The sequence below is a fragment of the Eschrichtius robustus genome, chromosome 4, assembly GCF_028021215.1.
Source record: "Eschrichtius robustus isolate mEscRob2 chromosome 4, mEscRob2.pri, whole genome shotgun sequence".
Classification (NCBI taxonomy): Eukaryota; Metazoa; Chordata; class Mammalia; order Artiodactyla; family Eschrichtiidae; genus Eschrichtius; species Eschrichtius robustus.
In genome coordinates, this window is record NC_090827.1 from 31040003 (window position 1) to 31061201 (window position 21199).

The 21199-nt window shown below is 38.3% G+C and overlaps 1 protein-coding gene across 2 annotated transcripts in view; it reads right to left on the reverse strand.

Annotated features, from left to right (window-relative positions):
- MANBA (mannosidase beta) overlaps positions 1 to 21199 on the reverse strand; it is a 119733-nt gene that overhangs the window by 12599 nt on the left and 85935 nt on the right. For both annotated transcript variants that reach the window (XM_068542513.1, XM_068542514.1), the window contains exons 13-14: positions 19709 to 19873; positions 2758 to 2902 (exon numbers count right to left, since the gene is read on the reverse strand). In XM_068542513.1, coding sequence (XP_068398614.1) covers positions 2758 to 2902; positions 19709 to 19873 — 310 coding nt within the window. The remainder of the gene's footprint in view (positions 1 to 2757; positions 2903 to 19708; positions 19874 to 21199) is intronic.

A 21199-nucleotide genomic window follows, 5' to 3' on the forward strand; every position in this document is an offset into this window, starting at 1 on the left:
TTAGACCTGGCAATTCCACTCCTGGGTATATAACCAAAGAAAATAAAAACACTAATTCGAAAAGATACATGCACTCCAATGTTCACTGCAGCATTATTTACAAGAGCAAAGATGTGGAAGCAACCTAAGTGTCCATCAACAGATGAATGAATAAAGAAGATGTGGTGTATACATATATATATATATATATATGTATACATATATATATATGTGTATATATATATATGTGTGTATATATATATATATATATATACATATATATATATATATATATATATATGCAATGGAATATTACTTGCCCATAAAAGTATGAAATTTTGCCATTTGCAACACATGGATGGACCTGGGGGGTATTATGCTTAGTGAAATAAGTCAGACAGAGAAAGACAAATACTCTATATGTTATCATTTATATGTGTAGTCTAAAAAGTAAAACAAATGGATGAATATAACAGAACAGAAACAGACTCACAGATATAGAGAACAAACTATTGGTTACTCGTGGGGAGAGGGAAGGAGCAAAGTGCAACATAAGGACAGCAGATTAAGAAGTACAAACGACTATGTATAAAATAAATAAGCTACAAGGCTATACTGTAGAGCACAGGGAATATAGCCAATATTCTATAATAACTTTCAATGGAGTATAATCTATAAAATTTTGAATCACTATATTGTACGCCTGAAACTAATATTGTAGATCAACTATACCTCAATAAAAATAGATAAATAATAAATTAAATATTTTTTAAAAAAAATAAAGTTACTTAGAACTCAAAGTCTCCTTTTCCCATAGGCACAAAATCCTCTGAGTGAAACAAAGCAACCACAATCACAAATATGGCTGGTAAGTTCAGACTGGAGGGGAACATCCAAACGCATGACAATTAATGACAATTCCTCAAATACAATTAGAAGCTATCAAAAACCTGCAGAATCCTGTGCCCTGTTGGCATCTCTGGTATGCTAAACCCACAAACTAAAAAATATTTCAACATGCCTCTATTTCAGAAAGAAGATCCTTCTCCACAAAACACTGCATCACCAGACAGCTTCAGAGAGAGGTATACAGTGAGAGGGAGAGAGAGAGAGAAGGGGGTGAGGGAGTAAGATGAGGGAAAGCGGGTGGGAGAGAGGGGGAGAGAGAATGGGGAAGCACTTCCAGAAGTCACCAGTGCAAGCTGTTGAGATGAAGGAACACGGTTTTGAGGTTAAGCTAGAACTAATTTCTTTAGGTTTTGCAAAAGTTCAACTCTCCAGCACTTCAATTCCAATTCTTAGTATTTCACCTTAAAAATAACAATGAGAGGGGAAGGATGGAGAGGCCTTTCCAATTAGATCTATGAAATGAACTAGAACCTATATTTGGAAAGTTTTCTGATAAATGGAAAATGGCTTGGACCTGAGATAACTTAAACACTCTCACATGTGACATCCATTACAGGAGAAAGACTTCAAATGTGTGGTTGCAGCAATCAAGGCCACAAACAAAAGACATTTAAGAGAACAGCAGCTGAAGCAAAAGGTCTCAGTGATACACACCTTAGTTACTAAACGGTGACACCCCCAGGAGATGGTGACCCTCTCCTCGAATGCATTGTCCTGGCAGAGTTTAGAAGGCAGACAAATTCTTACTCTGCCATCATACTCTTAAATCCTTTCTGAAGAACACAGGGTCATTTAAGGGAAGAGTTACAAAGCCTGGGCTCTCCCATTTCTTGAACCGAACTCAGCTTCAGAAGACCACCACCGCATCCGCAGACAGGAAGCAGGGTCAGGCTCCAAGTGTCTCTGAACAATATCTCTTTCTCCAGTTTAAGCGTCCCAGAAAGGCTATTCCCCTAGCATCTACCCCCTGATTCTCATTCAATACCCTTTTCTCTGGTTGGTGGAGATCAAGAGTTTGATCAGGGAAACCTGATCAAGACTGCAGTTCCCTGCAGGAGGTCATGAGCACTGATCAAAGCATGTGGGGAAGGAACTCTGTGATCTGCATTCTCAGCTTGTTTAAGAGCCTCACCCAGCAAAAGGGCCTTCTTACTTTATGGCCTTGCCTCATTTTTGACCCAAAACTTTTGTTTATATCATTAACTGAACTTGGCTTCAAATCACCTCTAGTGAAGGCCAACATTCATTATTACACCTTAATTTTTTTTAATGCACCAAAATAGATGAAATAATTCAAACTGCAAGTACAATGTCAGCCATCTCACCTGCTCCTCGTTGAACAGACAGGTTCACCTGATAACCCTTCTTACTTGGATTTCTCACTCAACTCCCTTTCCTCCAAGAGATCAACAGGGCAAAAGAAAGATGACCTGATGGACTTGAAGGGGAGTCAGCAAAGGGACATTTTAACACTTAGCTGGGCCAAACTTTCCTGTGGTTGAATTCTCCTAAACAGAAGAAGGGGTGCTTATGTAAATCTCCTTTTGCCCTGGAAAGTCCTCTTAAATAAATTCAAAATTCTAAGCAACAATTAGAAGACACACGGCTGAGATCTTCACGCATGAATCTTTCCCTTCCTTCGCCTGCTTTTGCGACTGCACAGCTCAGAACTCATTGTGCTCTAAGGCTCCTGGAAAGACTGTGAAGGTGGGAGAGGAGGCCACAGCTCCGAGACCAGCAGCCGGACGGCCTCCTGGCCCTGGAGTCCTGCTTGGGTTCATCTGACCCCTCCAGCTCTGTGCTCTCTCAGTGCCTCTCCCCACAGGTATGGCTTTCTCTCACTCACACAAAAAATGCTGAAACACTTACCTAGAGAAGACCAGGAAGGAGCCTGCCAGATGTCATTCAACTGCCAATAAAGTGCCCCCATGGTGTGCCCTTCTCCATACACTATCTCGCTGCGACTGCGGCGGTAGAATTCAGTTTCTGTTTTGACACACTGGGCCTGCATCACCTGATTCAGGGGAAAACATTAAAACACAGGTGTTTTTCAAATGAACTTATCTGCAAAACAGAAACAGACTCACAGATATAGAGAACAGACTTGTGGTTGCCAAGGGGCAGGGGGAGGGTTGAACTGGGAGTTTGGGGCTAGCAGATGCAAACTACTATATAAAGAATAAACAACAAGGTCCTACTGTATAGCACAGAGAACTATATTCTGTATCCTGTAATAAACCATAATGGAAAATATGAAAAAGTATATATATGTATAACTGAATCATGTTGCTGTACACCAGAAACTTACAACATTGTAAATCAACTACACTTCAATCTTAAAAAAAAGATTATTCAAAAAAAGAGCTTAGTCCATTGCAAGATTAAAAAAAACACAGGTGTTTTTGTTTGAGGTAGGCTGTCTAGATCTGAGAAAATTATAGGCTTGAATAAATTTGGGAATTTAATTACCATTATATATACCATCATTATACTAGATCTGGAACCAACCCCTTAGTATGAGAAGCTGTTGTCTATAACAGCTGGGTTTGGGGGGAAGCTTGGTATTGGGCTTAACAATGGGTAATCAGGTAATCGTGGAAATAGGATGGTGTAAAAAGTTCTTTGCTAACGATAGTGGAGGCAATGATGGAAAACAAAGACGATGATTCCAGAGCAAATGCTATATGTAGTCAAACACTAAGTTTTGGGCAGTGATGGGTTTTACTAACACATTCGTGGCTATTAAGAAAATAGTTTATTAGAAAAAAGTTCTATAGAAAAAGAACTATATTATGACTCTGATATTGTCAAATCCCTAACCCCTTTCTTCTAGTCAAGCACCTGTTTTTGTATCATGCCTTTTGATAAGGTAAAACTTCTTATGAATGCAATTCCTTCGTTATATCAGAACAGATGGTAAACTGCAACAAAGAGACAAGTAAATTTAGTTCTTATTTAAGAGGCATGAAAAAACTTCATGCAAGACCCTTAATTACTGTCATCACCATTGAAAAACCAGTCTCCTTTATTGCTGCTGTTACTGACACTGTGGGTATCACATCTCTGAGCTTGGAGCTGTAGTTAGGAGAGGCTCATGAATAAGAGGTCACTGGGCTCATTAGGAGAGGTCACCGAGGAGAACCTGGAGAGACAGTCAGAGCTGCACGGATTCCCCAGTCAGAGAAAAGGACGGCCTTACAGTAGGGTCTGGATTTTCACAGAGGAGGAAAAAGAGGGATGCATATATGGCCACTAGAAGACTAAGTTCAGATGCCTTCCTAAAAAGCTAGAAAAGCTCCAGTGAAGCCAGACCTTTAGATCGAGGAGAGCTGGCTAGTGAGGAAGTCACAGATGAAGTTACAACTTACATGAGGCAGAGCTGTAAAACTCCAGAAGGGTAAAGCGAGAAGAAATCATGGCCGTTCAATAAAAATTTAATAAATACCTACAGTGTGTGTTGCATGCTGGTAATGGTAAGCCCCTCTCCCAGCAAAAAAGAGACAGCCCACCCTTGTGGAGCGCATTGGCTTGTGTAGAAGACAGGCCTTAACCAAAGAATCACACAAATATATGGAAACTTTAAACAGTAATGAGGGCTAAGAAAGAGAGGTGTGTGGTGTTAGGAGCCTGGATAGTAGGGGAAATGGGTCTAGCTGAGGAGGGGGATTGGCCTCGAAGTACGGGAAAGAGAAAAAGAGAGAAGGCAGAACCTTGCAGCCAGAGGGGACACGTGTGGTGAGAGGAGAATGCACAGCAAAGAACTGAAAGAAGGCCAAGGCAGCCTGAACTCAGAAAGCCGGGAGCAAAGACAGCAAGACTGGTGAGATGCAGGGGCAGACCTGGGAAGGTTTGGGATGCATCCTGAAGGCAACTGGAAGTCACAGAAAGCTTTTAAGCTAAAGGGTGAGTGAGCAGACTTGCATTTGCAACAGGCGACTGACCACTGAAAGGAGTCAGGGGATTAGAGGGTGTCTGGGGAGACCATTTAGAAATCTATTATGATCTTCTGGGCAAGAGATGATGTTAGCTGTGAGCAGGTAAAGAAACGCCCTTTCCATTCAGGAACCAGACCACTGGGAGCACAGCAATGACAACAGGCAAATAACACTCTAAAGAAAGTAAGAATCTCACGAACAGAGTGGCAAGGGTGCCAGCTCAAAATGACCACAGGATACTCTCTGAATATATTAGTCTAGCACTAAGTCAAGGAATGAAATATGAAAAATAGGCCTAAGAACTATGATCTATAACAGTCAAGTTAATCTGCAATTATGAGATAGGCTGGGACCTGGGACCCTTTACCAGAGTGCTTGCACCTGGACAAACGTCTCCGCAAGCAACAATGCAAAGAAACTAGACAGCACTAAAACGAACTGCACACATGCACAGTGGGAGCAAATTATGAACAATAAGATACAAAAAGGCCACAAACCAACTGCCATTTCTGAGGTGCCGGAAGCAAAAGCAGGGTACCACACATGACCCCTGCACACAGCACCACCAGGGGGTGCGCAGACCACCTAAACTATGCCTCCCAGCCAACGCACCAGCCCACCTCCAGCCTCACCCCTTTTAAGGAGCCAGGGAAGCAACGGCACCTGTTACTTGTTTTCGCTCCCTCATGCTGCAGCTCGAGTCCTGATAAAGCCTTGCCCGAAATTCTCCTCTGGCCTCTTATCAATTTCTATGGATTAAGAGTCCAAGGACCCGGGTGAGTAACAATTAGACTCAGGATCTCTAACCAAGTTCCTTCTAAAAATACCAATCTCGTCGGAACTAAAGAAGAAAGAGATTTATCTACTTCTAGGCCTGGATAGCTAGGCATAGAGAAATCAAGTCCCTTGATTAAACGTTCACATGTTTGTCGAGTTACTGTACAAAATCAGCGTTGTGGAGCGATTTCTAGAAAGTTCAGTGAAGGTAAAGCAGCCAAATGAAATCTTAGTAGAAACAGATCTGAGGGCAGCACCAATTATCAATGCATGCCCCCTAGAGACTTAACCTCACATCAGCATGGAAAGTAACCTTTGTATTTGTTTTTAAAATTTGATAATATCTGAACTTATTTAAATCACCTGAGCCTCCAAATGACGTCCCCACCAACCAAGCTAAAATTGGCCCATGGGCACAAAACCAAGCAAGCCACAGCCACTGCCCTGCAGCACACACACCCGAGGCACTGAACAACAAGAAGTCTCTGTTCTCATCCTGAGATTCCTGAAAAATCGGCTAAGGCTTTATGGACTGTGTGTAAAGGGGTCACAGGAGGAGAAGATGAGGAAGCCCTCATCACACCAGTAAGGAACACACGGGGAGAGGTATTCTGATCACCAGACACTCCAGAGGTGCTAGCCCAGCCCTGACAGGCCAAGCACAGGCATCAGATGGCGACCACCATGGACACTCCACTTTGGGTGTTGGCCAACAATTCTGGAACTTCCAGGATCTGAAGTATCTCCAAAGCCTGGGCCATTCCTGATACACCAAGGAAGCCAAAGGACCTGCAATATTCTGCTATGGGACTTGGTTCAGCATGGACTCACGAGTAGAATGGAGGGAGGGGCGTCACTCAAGAAGTTTGGGGGGCTTCCCTGGTGGCGCAGTGGTTGAGAATCTGCCTGCCAATGCAGGGGACACGGGTTCGAGCCCTGGTCTGGGAAGATCCCACATGCCGCGGAGCAACTGGGCCCGTGAGCCACGATTACTGAGCCTGCGCGTCTGGAGCCTGTGCTCCACAACAAGAGAGGCTGCGATAGTGAGAAGCCCGCGCACCGCGATGAAGAGTGGCCCCCGCTTGCCACAACTAGAGAAAGCCCTAGCACAGAACCGAAGACCCAACACAGCCATAAATAAATAAATAAATAAAATTTTAAAAAATAAATAAATAAGTTTGGGACTGGAATCAGTTTCCTTGGATCCAGATTTATAAAACAGGGTGAATAGGAGAAAAGTAAAAATCAGAATTTTGAGGTGGGGAACAAAACATCAGTGTATACCAGGGTAGGAAATTAAGTCATCTCTTTCAGGCAAAAATAAAAACTTCTAGGACAAAGCCACATCTATTGAAACAGTCATGCTTGTGCTTAGTTGGATCTAATCCAAAGGACGATTAGATATTTTACTGAAGGGCTTGGTAGAGGTGACCTGCATTTTCTTCATGGTGAATTTAAGCTTCTTTTCCGGGGGAAAAAGTCTGATGAGTGGCAAATTTTTTACAACGCTCCAAATTCCTTCCTGATCTTTGTTAACATACACTGTAACTCATATACATTTATAATTTTGTATTCTACTCTCACTTAATTTTCACATGTGTACATTTCCATGTGATGCCCTGGCATTTTCTATATATCTCTGTGCTCTAAATGGTTATATAGTTATACCATAGTTTGATGAATCATTCTCCAGTAATTATTAGGCATTTGAATGGTTTGCAGATTTTTTCTTTAAATACAAGAGCTAAGAACATTTTATGTCCAAATTAATTTCTTTGCCTCTTGTGTTGTCTCTTTTGGTAATAATATATGACACACTTTAAAGTCCTTGTTGCATGTTGCTATATTATGTTCCAGTCAAGAGGCTGCCATAAACTGCAAGCCTCCAGGCAGAACTCAGCCCCACGCAGGTTTTAACTGGCTCACAGAGCGGGTGCTTTTTGTTTCTTCTTGTTGTCATTTAATGTCTTAAGTCAGGGCCTGTATGCTCCATTTTGCCACAATCCCCAATATTCAGACTCTCATCCATTTAAATTACCTGCCCGGCCCCTACAAACATTTGAGTTTTCAGTCCCTGAACTATTTCAATTCTCAGAACTACCTGCAAAATATATTTATTTCTGTATATCTATTCTAACAATTTCCTAGCTGTAATTTGCCTTTTCTGGTTTAATAGGTAAACATTAGCAATCCTTTTAAACTTAAAAAAATTTTTAAGGCAAGCAGGACTCCTAAGCCTTGCTAGGAATGAAAGGAAAAGAGCACTAAGCAAGCTCTAACTAGTGGCCTATCACACCTGAACTTAGTGTGAAAGTGATAACCAAGGCTCTTCGGTGCGCTGGGTTCTGGCATGTGCACCAGGCAGTACCCTCCACAGGCAGATGGTGCCATGCCTATAACATGGATCTGGGTTTATCCACACCAGTGGGTGTCAGTTAGGGCTAATGAATGACACCTTTGTTCATAAAAATGCAGAAGGCCATTGCCCACTATCCATCTTAAAGGGAAAATGTACAATCCTACTTCCCTGGGAAAAAAAAAAATCTCTGCAACTGCCTCTTTCCCTTTAAAAATTGTACCTGTATTTATATATTCATGCGTCTTTTCCTAAAGAAAGCAATCTTTATATATGAGAAGGATAAATGCTTAGTCATTTCCTAGGTTACTCAGTCCCACTGTTAGCAGACAAATCTTATTTTAGTTTCAAAAATATGCCTATTTTCAACAGCTTGCTTGATTACACTTATGAAATCAGTCTCCTTAGAGAAACATGGTATGGGAAAAAGAAATTGGACCAGGACACCAAGACCTAGGTTCCAATTCTAGCTCTGCCACTGTGATGAAGGTTGCTGCCTACAAAAACCCATTCTCCCCTTCCTCCAGAGTGATAGAATTGTAGCTGGGCTACATGCTCAGAACCACACCCTCTACCCTTGGAACTAGGAGAAGCCATGTGATAAGTTCTCCTGATACGATGGTATTTATATACTTTATTTACTTAAAATTATCCTGGGGCTTCCCTGGTGGCACAGTGGTTGAGAATCTGCCTGCTAATGCAGGGGACACGGGTTCGAGCCCTGGTCTGGGAAGATTCCACATGCCGCGGAGCAACTGGGCCCATGAGCCACAACTACTGAGCCTGCGCGTCTGGAGCCTGTGCTCCACAACAAGAGAGGCCGCGATAGTGAGAGGCCCGCGCACCGCGATGAAGAGTGGCCCCTGCTTGCCACAACTAGAGAAAGCCCTCGCACAGAAACGAAGACCCAACACAGCCAAAATTAAATTAATTAATTAATTTAAAAAATAATAATAAATAAAATAAAATAAAATAAAATTATCCTGACAATAAGAATCTTCCAATAAAGCCATTTTTTAACTGGAGATAATTCATACTATACAATTCACTCTTTTACAATTTATAATTCATTGGTTTTTAGTATAGTCACAGGTTGTGCAGCTCTCACCACTACCTCATTCCAGACTATTTTCATCATCACCCTCTAAAATCTGTACTGGTTAATCTGTCCCTCCTCATTCTCCTCTCTCCTCTGCTTCTGGAAACCACTCATCTACATTCTGTCTCTATGGATTTGCCTATTCTGGACATTTCACATAAGTGGAATAATACAGTATATAGCCTTTTGTGACTGGCTTCCTTCAGTTAGCCTAAAGTTTTCAAGGTTCACCCATGTTGTAGTATGTACCAGTATTTCAAACCTTTTTATTCTGCTGAATACGATTTCATTGTATGGATATGCCACATTTTGTTTATCCACTTATTGGCTGATAAACATCTGGATTGTTTTAACTTTTTGGCTATTATGAACATTTATACACAACTTTTTGTGTGAACATGTTTTCACTTTTCTTGGATATATACCTAAGAGTAGAATTTCTGTGTCCTATGGTAACTGTTTAACTTTTTAAGAAACTGACACACTTTTCCACAGTAGCTGTACCATTTTACATTCCCACCAGCAACACCTGAGGTTTCTAATTTCTCCACATCCTTACTGTGATGGTTAACTGTATGTGTGAACTTGACTGGGTTGAGGGATGCCTACACAGCTGGTAAACACTATTTCTGGGTGTGTCTGTGAGGATGTTTCTGGTGAGTCAATAGACCGAGAAAAGAAGGTCCGTCCTCACCAGAGTGTGAGTGTCATCCAGTTGGCTGATGGCCTGAATCAAACAAAAGGGTAGAGGAAGGGTGAATTCTCTCTCTTCTTGAGTTGGGACACAGCTTCTTTTACCCTCCAACACTGGAGCTCCTGGTTCTTGGGCCCTGGAACTCTGGGACTTACACCAATGGCCCCTCAGTTCTCAGGCCTCAAGACTCAAACTGAATTATACCACAGGCTTTCCTGGTTCCCCTTCTTGCAGGTGGCAGATTGTAGGACTTCTCGGCCTCTGTAATCATTTGAGCCAATTCCTGTAACAATTTTCCTCTTTTATATGTCTACATATATCATATTGGTTCTGCTTCTCTGGAGAATCCTGACCAATACACTTACCAATACTTGTTATTTTCTTTTTTTTTTTTTTTAATTCTAGATATCCTAGTGGACATGAGTGGTATCTCATGTGGTTTTGATTTGCATTTCCCTAGTGACTAATAATGTGCATCTTTTCATGTACCTATTGGTCATTTTCTTTGGAGAAATGTCTATTCAAATCTTTTGCCCATTTGTAAATTAGGTTGTCTTCATTATTGAGTTGTAAGAGTTCTTAATATATTCTGGACATTAGATCCTTATTAGACATATGACTTGCAAATGTTTTCTCCCGTTCTGTGGATTATCTTTTCACTTTTGTGATAGTGTCCTTTGACACACAAAAGTTTTTAATTTTGATGAAGTCCAATTTATTTTTTTCTTCGGTTGCTTGTGCTTTGGTGTCCTATCTAAGAAACTGTTACCTAATCAAAATTCACAAAGATTTACACCTATGTTTTCTTCTAAGAGTTTCATACATTTGGATCTTTAATCCATTTTAATTTTTGTATACGGTGTGAGGTAGAGGTCCAAATTCATTCTCTGACATATGTATATTCAGTTATTCTAACACCATTTGTTCAAAACACTACTCTTTCTCCATTTTATTGTCTTGGCACCCTTGCAGAAAATCAATTGACCATAGATGTATGTGCTTATTTCTGGACTCTCAAGTCTGTCTTTATGCCAGTCTTTATGTCCTTATGCCAGTACCACACTGCCTTGATTACTTGCCTTGATTATAGCTTCGTAGTAAGTTTTAAAAGCAGGAAGTGTTTTAAACTTGTTCTTCTTTTTCAAGATTGTTTTGACTATTCTTAGTGCCTTGCATTTCTATATAAATTTTAGGATCACTTTGCCCATTTCTCCAAAGATGGTAGTAGGAATTTTTTTTTTAATAATCTTTTTAAAATTTATTTGTTTATTTTTGGCTGCGTTTCGTCTTCATTGCTGTGTGCAAGCGTTCTCTAGTTGCGGCGAGCAGGGGCTACTCTTCATTGTGGTGCGCGGGTTTCTCATCGCAGTGTCTTGTCTTGTTGCAGAGCACAGGCTCTAGGCATGCGGGCTTCAGTAGTTGTGGCACGAGGGCTCAGTAGTTGTGGCTCATGGGCTCTAAAGCGCAGGCTCAGTAGTTGTGGCGCACGGGCTTATTTGCTCCGCGGCATGAGGGATCTTCCCGGACCAGGGATCGAACCCATGTCCCCTGCATTGGCAGGCGGATTCTTAACCACTGCGCCACCAGGGAAGTCCGGTAGTAGGAATTTTGATAGGAGTTGTGTTGAATCTGTAGATCAATTTGGGGAGTTCTGCCATCTTAACAATATTAAGTCTTCCAATCCATGAACACAGAATGTCTTTCCATTTCCTTAATTTCCATCAATAATGTTTTGTAGTTTTCAGTGTGCAAGTCTTATGTCTCTTTAGTTAAATATGTTCCAAAGTATTATATACTTTCTGATACTATTGTTTACTTAATTTCATTTTCAAACTTTTTATTGCTTAAAATGCAACTGATATTTGTATATTGATCCTATATCAATAGGATTTTAGCAAAGTTGCTGAATTAATTTATTAGTTCTAATAGGTTTTTAGGTAGATTTTTTATGGTTTTCTATATATAAGATCATTCATCAGCAGATATAGTTTTACTTCTTTCTTTCCAATCTGGATGTCTTTTATTTCATTTTCTTGCCTAATTGTGCTGACTAGAATCTCCAGTACAATGTTGAATAGAAGTGACAAGAGCAGGCATCGTTGTCTTCTTCCTGATCTTAGGGGGAAAGCTCTCTTTCTTTCACTATTAAATATGATATTAGCTATGGGTTCTTCACAGATGCTCTCTTTCAGGTCAAGGAAGCTCCTTTCTATTCCTAGTTTGTTGAATTTTTTTATCATGAAAGGGTGTTGGATTTTGGCTAGTGCTTTTTCTTCATCTATTGAGATTATCATGTAGTTGTTTTTCCTTTATTCTATTAATATGGTGTATTACATTGATTGACAGTCATATGTTGAACCAGCCCTGCATTCCTGAGATAAATCCCACTTGACTGTGATATATAAACCTTTTTATATGCTGCTGGATTTGGATTATTATTTCTCTGAAGACTTTCTTCTGTCTATATTCGTAAGGGATATTGGTCTGTAGTGTACTTTTCTTGATATGTCTTTGTCCAGTTTTAGTATCAGGACAACAGTGCCTTCACAGAATGAGTTAGGAAGCAATTTTGCCTCTTCTATTTTTTTGAAGAGTTTGTGATGGATTGTGTTAATTCTTCCTTAAATGTTTTTTAGAATTCACTAGTGAAGCCATCTTTGAGAGAAGTTTTTGAATTACTAACTCAATCTCTTTAGTTGTTAAAGGTCTATTCATATTGTCTATTTCTTCTTGAGTCAGGTTTCATAGTTTGTGTCTTTCTAGGAATTTGTCCATTTCATTTAGGATATATCACCTGTCACAGAATTGTTTACAGTATTCCCTTATCACCCTTTTTATTTCTGTAAGGTCAATAGTAATGTTCCCTCTTTCATTCCTGATTTAGTAAATTGAGTCTTCTCTCTCATTTTCTTGGCCAAGCTAGCTAAATGTTTTTCAATTTTGTTGATCTTTTCGAAGAATTAACTTTTGGCTTTGTTCATATTCTCTATTGTGCCAAATTTCTGAAGTCTGCTTTACTTAACTGCTGAAAATTGATGTTATAATTCAACCAACCACCTCAGTAGTTATAGAATTTCCCTTATCTCAATTGTGAAGAGATTTAATATTATAGTTTAAAAAGCAGAAACCTGCTCCATTCATTGCCCTGAGAACTTGGGAAAAATACTTAACCTTTCTGAGCCTCTGTTTCCTCATGTATAAAATGGAAATAGTAACAGAGATGTCTAGAGATGTTAGATTACATGAGAAGGTATACAAGGCACCTTCCTGCCCCAGGCCCAGGTGTTTGAGTAGACACGCAAAGAATGCTAATTGTCTGCCTGACTGTTAAATTACGTGATGCATGTAAATATAATACACTAGTGTATAATATACTATGTTACTAATCTTACCTTCATTCCCCTCCTTTACCCACCCTACCCCCAACTTAAAAAGCTCAGCATGGCCTGGATCCCCATCACATCTCAGTGCTGCTTACCAAACAAGACACTGTTCCAGGGTAGCAGGTATCATCAACACCTGAGCCTACAGCATAGCCTGCTTTTTTTTCTTAGTTCTTATGATCAAGTAACTTGCAACATGGGTAGATAAAATGGATCCCGAAAGACTCTGAGTCTCTCAAGGACATCCCCAAACTTCTAGCCCTCATTACATGCTCAACAAATATGTGAAGAATAAATGAAAGCACTAGAGGGGGCTATAAGCTAAGGGGTTAGTAAAGACTGTCCATAGCCCAGCTTCCTCTCTAGGACGCTGGCAAGAGGCTACGGTGGCCGAGTAAGTCATCTAACGGATTTGTTAGTGTAGACAGTCCTCAAACTAAGCAGCGAGGTCTTTGTGACACAGCTTAAGGGAGTGTGCCTAGGTATGTAGGTTATTTGGAATACAATACAACAGGTTAAAGTAGGAGAATGAAAGGTGGGGCAAGATTATTTTGGAATATTAGACGAATTAAAGAGGTAAGAGCCTAAGGGATACCTTTGTGGTTGTAAGATAAAGAGAAGCTAGGGAAGGATCTAAATGTAAAGAAACTTACTGCACAGCTTTCTCTGCCAAGATTTTTCTGAAAGTTGCACACAAAATAAATTGCTTAACAGAATGTCTTAAAAAGTGGCACACAGGCAAGTTCTTCAAAGCAGTATGACAGATTATGAGAACAAGATCAGGGGTGGGAGTGGGAACAGAGAAAATGGACCAAAGAAAGGTTTTACTTCTTATACACAGGTTAAAGATGATACTAATATCAAAGTAGTAAGGGGAAAAAAACTTGTTACCCTAACATTTCCTGTCTGTACTCAGTCAAGAAAGTCCAACACTGAAAACAAACAACAAAAAAAATCATATTTCTGATTTCTTTCATCTCAGATCCCATCTAGTATATCAAAAAGTCCCAAGGTAGAACCAACAAGGACAAGTCCAATTCCCAGCCAATGCCTGATAGGACGCTTGTGCTTAAAGGATCAGACAAAAGCCATCACCAACAAAAACCGCCAATAAATAATCCCACTTCTACACCAGCTCCTGACTGTGTACCTCTGATGCTCGTGAGTTCAGAAAGAACAATTATTTCTGTTAGTTCTTTGAATGCGGTTTGGGGAAGTAGAATAAAGTAACGGTAATAAAACGAACAGCTGGGAGGAGGAAAGCCAGCATGAAAAACAACAGCTGAAAAGGTTCACACATGCACACGTGTGTGCAAATAAGGATCATCCTATTTCATATATCAAAACTGAGACACTTTTATAGAATATTGGCTACAGAAAACTAATAAGGATGAACTGCAACACTTTAAAAGGAACAGATATCAGCAGAATCCTTAAACTTGTATTCTATGAGGTAAGTTTATAAATTACACATTACATAGGAAAAACTTCCTGAATTGATAATATTATAGTTGAAAACTTAAAATTCTCTTCATCAGTTTATCACCTTCCAAAAAAAGAGTCTTTTGGCTGACAGTTTTCTGTTTCAACTTCCATCCAGGGTTTTGTGTTTTCATACAGGAGAAAACTGATGAGAGTGAGCATGAGTTTGTATAAAAACTGGTACATTCTTAGATGCTAAGATGCAAAAATTAAAATGTGATGTTTAACACATTACTGCAGATATGATTGGGAATAGGCTTTTACCTTCTCTCTCAGAACTTGAAACAAGTATAGCAAAAATATCAGACAAATAAGCAGTGGTTCTCAAATAGTCTTAACGTAGGTGTATTCACAGGTTCATGAAATATAATAAAAATATAAAAATAATTTTATTATTAATTTTATTTAACTTTAATGAATTTTCCCCAACTCCGATATTAAAAACATTAAAAGAACTTAAATTTTAATGGCAAAAGTTACTGTTTTCCCTATCTATTAAAAATTTTTGTTTTATTTTTACATATCTAGCATTTACAACTAAAGTACATTTTTATAAGAACTGGCATCTTGATGTATATAGGTCTGAAATGATACTTCATCTTTGGTTTTTAATTTGAATTAATAAGCATGATAGATTTCTTATTTTTTTTTAATTTTACTTTTAAACCATTTTAGTGTGCTATTATATCTGTTCTAGTACTCTGAGTCACTTTGGTTTTAAAACACTAGCTATTTATTTATGGTACCATGTCAAGAATTTCTTAATGTTAAAAAATACTGTATGTATGTGATGACATAACAAACCAGAACAGTTCCTAGATCGGGGAGGGTTCGGATTAGCGTTTACTAAGAGGGCAAGAAGAACTGAACTTTGTGCTTCAAAAGGAGATTTTGGTTTTATGAGGTGCTGGTCATATAAGTTGTTTGTTTTTATTTCATCAAAGCCTGGCAGGTGTTTGCATTCCAATTTACTTTACAGGGAAGCTTCTTTTCTAAAAATTAGTTTTTAAAATGGGTGATGAATTAATTCCATAGGAAAATGACATTTATAAACATTAGTTTTCCTTTGAGATAAAATAATATAAGCCAAACTTTCCGAAGTTAAGGGTGATGCATAATATTACAACTTGTTGTATGTTGTGTTTGTAAAGGTTCCCTAAAGTATTAAAATTCAGGAATTTGTGTAAATTGCAAAAGCAGAACGTGTGATGTTTGATTAGTAGTATGTTGTGTTAGAATTCTTTTTTGAGGTGTATGTTATACACATAGAAAACTATTATTCAGACTTGCTCACCCTGTATTTTTGAAATAGGAGATACAGCATCCCAAGTCATTTTTAGTTCAGTTAGCCTACAAAGACTTCATCTCTCTCCCCAAATTCTCTCTTCTAAGCCTTCTTTGTCATCTATGTTCAGTTAAGGTGGAAATGTTTACAGACTTTAGTTTGTAAACTAAAAGTGAACTTAATTTCCATCGTGTCCTTACATCCACCATTGGCAGTAGCCAAAGCTAGCTTTATAGTCTAACAGGAGAGACCATGTTCTGCCATGATGAACCGTGGTGCTGCCAGTGGAGTTTTTTTTCCCTTTTGATGGTTTTACTTAAGCTACTAAATGGATATACACAAGCAGTTGAGTTTACACTAAAACTATGAAATGGTATTTCCCGTCTATGTCCCTGCCTCTTCAAACTTGGATGTGTGGGTTTTTTTAATCATTTTTCACTTCCTTGTCAATCTCTTATAGTGGGCTAATGATGAGAGGGATTCAAATAAAACTAAATACCTTTGAATATCCCTTCCCCTCTCACACACTGAAGGCTGTGGAGGAACTAGACCATTTCCTGTTGCCAAGACATGCTTTGACACCAGAGTTTTCTTTACCCGGCGGCATGCTATCCCTGCCTCACCCACACCACCTAATTTAAGAGGGTCCCGACCTCAACCTCTACTGAGAAGTAAAGGTAAACTCTCCTCCCTCCAGGTTTTTTGAGCAGTTTTTTGGCACTTCACCAGTAGCCCTCATTTTTACATGTGCTGTTGTAAACTTCTTAAGGACAGGGATGATGTCTTGGTGATTTTTGTGTTTCCACCTCAACCCTGGCAGCTAGCCCACTGTCTGGAACAAATTAGGTGTTTAATGTCTGTCAAACTAAATGGAATAAAGGGTTTCTACTAGCATCACCATTTCTCATGCCTCAGTTGTGTAAGCTGGTTGTTTGTTTGGTTTCCTCTGCAAATATGTATGTTTATCACCCACCCAATAATTTAAATTATTTTTTAAAGTTTTGTTTTCTTTACTTCAGATACTACCCCATGGCCAATTAGCTCTAGAAAATGTAGTTGCCGCCAATGAAATGATTATCCCAAATTCTGCCCCTGGTTATACTTCGCCAAACTGAAATTTGAATTTTCTCAATAAATTGGTCATGTCTGAAAAAATATATAAATTGTAAACATTAAGATAAAAATATTATCCAAAATTCAGGTCAATATTTTCTTTAAAAGTTAAACATAAATTTATCACATAGCTCAGCAATTTCACTCATATATTTCTACGCAAGAAGAATGAAAATATAGGTACAAAGATGTGTTTGCAAATACTCATAGCAGTGTTATTCATAATAGTCAAAAATTGGAAATAATCCAAATGTCCATCAACTGATGAATAGATAAGTAAAACATGATATATCCATACAACAGAATGTTATTTAGCAAGAAAGAGAAATGAAGCACAGATATATGGCTATAACATGGAAGAACTTCAAAAGCATTATGCTTGGTGAAAGAAGCCACATACCAAAGATCACATATTATATGATTCCAGTTATATGAAATGTTGAGAAAAGTAAAATCTACAGAAACAGAAAGCAAATTAATGTTTGCCTGGGACTGAAAGTGAGAAAGGAGAGTGATTATAAATGGGCAAGAGGGGGGACTTCCCTGGTCACGCAGTGGTTAAGAATCCGCCTGCCAATGCAGGGGACACAGGCTTGAGCCCTGGTCCGGGAAGATCCCACATGCCGCAGAGCAACTAAGCCCGTGCACCACAACTACTGAGCCTATGCACCACAACTACTGATCCTGTGCGCCACAACTAATGAAGCCCATCTGCCTAGAACCCGTGCTCCGCAACAAGAGAAGCCACCGCAATGAGAAACCTGTGCACTGCAATGAAGAGTAGCCCCCGCTCGCCGCAACTAGAGAAAGCCCGTGTGCAGCAACGAAGACCCAATGCAGCCAAAAATTTAAACATTAATAAATAAATAAATAAATAAATTTATTTTTTTTAAATGGGCAAGAGGGATCTTTTTGGAGTGTCAGAAATGTTCTAAAGTTGTATTATGGTGATGGTCGCATGACTCAATAAATATACTAAAAACCACTTGATTGTACACTTAAAACAAGTGAATTTTATGGTATGTCAATTATATCTCAGTAGAGCTGTTTAAAAATAATCTAGTAAGGTACACAATATAATATGAACAGATCTTAAGTGTACAACTCAGTGAATTTTAACATATGTATACACCCACGTAACCAGTACCCAGATCAAGATACAAAACTTTTTTAGCAGGCCAGAGTTTCCCCCTACCCTTTCCTAATCATAATGCACCATCTTCCTCCACAAGAGTGGTTACCATTAACTTGTTCTACATCATCTTGATTCATTTTGTCTATAGTGAAACTACAATGTTTCTTTTGCTCAACATAATGTCTATACGATTCATCAAGGCTGAAGCTGAGAGCAGTAGCTCATTCTTTTTTATTGTTGTGGAGTATTCCACTGTATAAATATTCCACAATTTGTTTGTAAATTCTTCTGTTAAAGAACATTTAGGTGGTTTCCAGTTTGGGTCTATTATGAGTAAAGCTGCAATGAACATTATTTTAGGCGTCTGTTGGCAGACGTATGCACTCCTTTTTCTTGGGTACCTAGCTAAGAGTAGAAATGCTGATTCATGAAGAAAGCAAATGTTTAACTTGGGTAGAAACTGCCATAAGATTTTCCAAACTGTTTAAACAAATTTCCACTCCTACTAACAATGTCTAAAAGTCCCAGCTGTCCCACCTCCTCACCAACAGTTGGTATTGTCAATCTTTCTAATTTTAGCCATTCTGCTAAAATTACATTGTGTACATAGTGTGTAGGAGTATCCTGGCATGGCTGTAATTTGCATTTCCTGGATTAAGAATGAAATTGAGCATATTTGCATATACTTCCTGACCATCTGGTTATCTTCTCTGATGAAGTGCCTGTTCAAGGTTTTTGTCCATTTTTTAACAGGTTATCTGTCTTTTTTCTTATTGCTTTACAGAAGTTCTTTATTCTAAATACAAATCTTTTGTCAGACATATGTACTACAAATATTGTTCCCCAATCTGTGGCTTGCATTTTCTCTCTCTTAATGGTGCCTTTGATATACAAAAGTCTATAATTTTAATGAAGTCCAATTTATCATTATTTTCTTTCATAGTCTGTATTTTTTATGTTCTGTTTAAGAAATCGTTTGTGTATGCCAAGGTCATGAAGCTATTCTCCTATGTTTTCTCCTAGAAACTTTATCGTACTACCTTTCCCAATTGAGTGTTTGATCACTAATCAAATTAATTTTTGTATATGGAGTCACAGTTCATTTATTTCCCATAAAGATACCCACTTGATACAGTACTGTTTATTGATAAGACTATCTTTTCCCACGGGATTGCAGTGGCATTGTGACCATAAATCAGGTGACTATATCATACATGAGTCTGTTTCTGGACTCTATTGTGTTCCATTGTCCCATTTTTTCCTTGGCAAATGCTACTGACTTAATTACTGAACCTTGATAGTAATCTTGAGCTAGGGAAGATTTTAATGCACAATTTGTTGTAGAACTTTGTGAGCTGTTCTTGTAAGAGAGACAAATGCCAAAAATTAACTATTTCAAGTCCTACATGTCATCAAATACCCATTTTGAAGCAGATAATTTTTTTTAATCAGCAAAATGAAAATCTGAATATTTTTCACCACAAAAGGCTTATAAAATCTACAGGATCTCTTTTATGTTAACTGCAGGTAGCTGTTGAAGCCCAGAATAAAAATGGCTTACCTGAGTAAGATAAATAGTGTCTTTGAACTTGCGTAATTGATCTGCACTTTGGGGGAGTTTGAAGTGAAGCTCAGCCTGGTGAAGCATTTTATAGTTACCATCTGTGAAATGTTGTCTATGATGTGCAAATTTGCTTTCATAAGACCAGTCCTCTTTAGATGAAACCTTTCAAGTAAAGAATAAGAGGTTCAAATTGGAAAGTTAGGAGTGAAACTACTTTTCTCCATACTCCTGACAAACTTGAAAAGTACTACACACTGGAAAAGAGCTCGAGGTTTCTTGTGACTCTAATTTCACACATGTTTTTGCCATCATACTTGTTATTAGTGAAAGATGAGCCTTATTCAAACCTAGAAAGTTACATTTTGGTATTGCCATCAAAAGTCTTGTCTCATCAAAACATTTTTCTTGTTTTTTTAAATATTTGTTATGTGTATTTTAAAAGGTCATTTTATCGAAGTAAATAAACTGTCAAAACTGAATAATGAACTGAAATCAACATTCTTTTAAAACTGTCAATTCTTTAACAGTAATAAAATATCACTAGTAAAACAGCAAATGCTTAGCACTTGCTCATTTGCTTCTCAGTGATTACTAAATATATTTGATATATACACATGTTTAATTTTGATACAGTTGAAGATTCAAACCAAACAATGATACTTCTTTCCCCTAATAATAAATCTTTTTTTTTTTTTTAACTTACAGAATCTTTCTTTTCCTTTGAGAAGCTATCATCAGGTCAAGTAAAAAATAAAAACAAAAAACAAAAATATAAATAAATAAATAAATAAAAACAAATACCACACAGGTTAGTAGTGTACCTTCTACAGGAGAAAAAAAAAAAAGCAATAATTCTGGCTTATAGGCCCTATGATTTAATGAACTGTTAGCATCTGACAAAGCTATAAGACAATTGTTGGCTACATCTGAAAATATCAGAGTTTTAAGCCAAGTTACACAGAGACTTTGAAAAAACATATTCCACTCCACCCTCAAAAAAACCTGAAAATTAGAAAGCTTAATAATCCCTGTTCATAAAATATGACTTAGAATTCTCAGTAATCATGCAATGCACAGACCAATCACCTTAAAAGGAAAAAGTTATTCTTTAGGAATTGATTTATACCAAAATATAAGCAACATACCTTAGCCATATTTAATGTGGTGGTTTTTCCTAATTGTATTTATTTTTTGAAAATGTTACCACCAGGCAGTTTAGAGAACACTAATCACTTCTATTATTTATTTGAAACAGAGGTATAGTATTTACAGTCATCTTGTACACGTTCGAGATGTGCAAACCTTTACCAATAGTCTTCCCTTCTTTCTACACTTCTTCCTTTTCAAAATCTGAAACACATCTCCTGGCCTCTCAGCCCTCTGGCTGCTAATAATTTGAATGTATCCCATAATCATAAACCTGATATGTTATGTGGGAAGCTTTCTACCTTCTGATAGCTACGGTTTGAAATTCTTGTAAATTTCAGC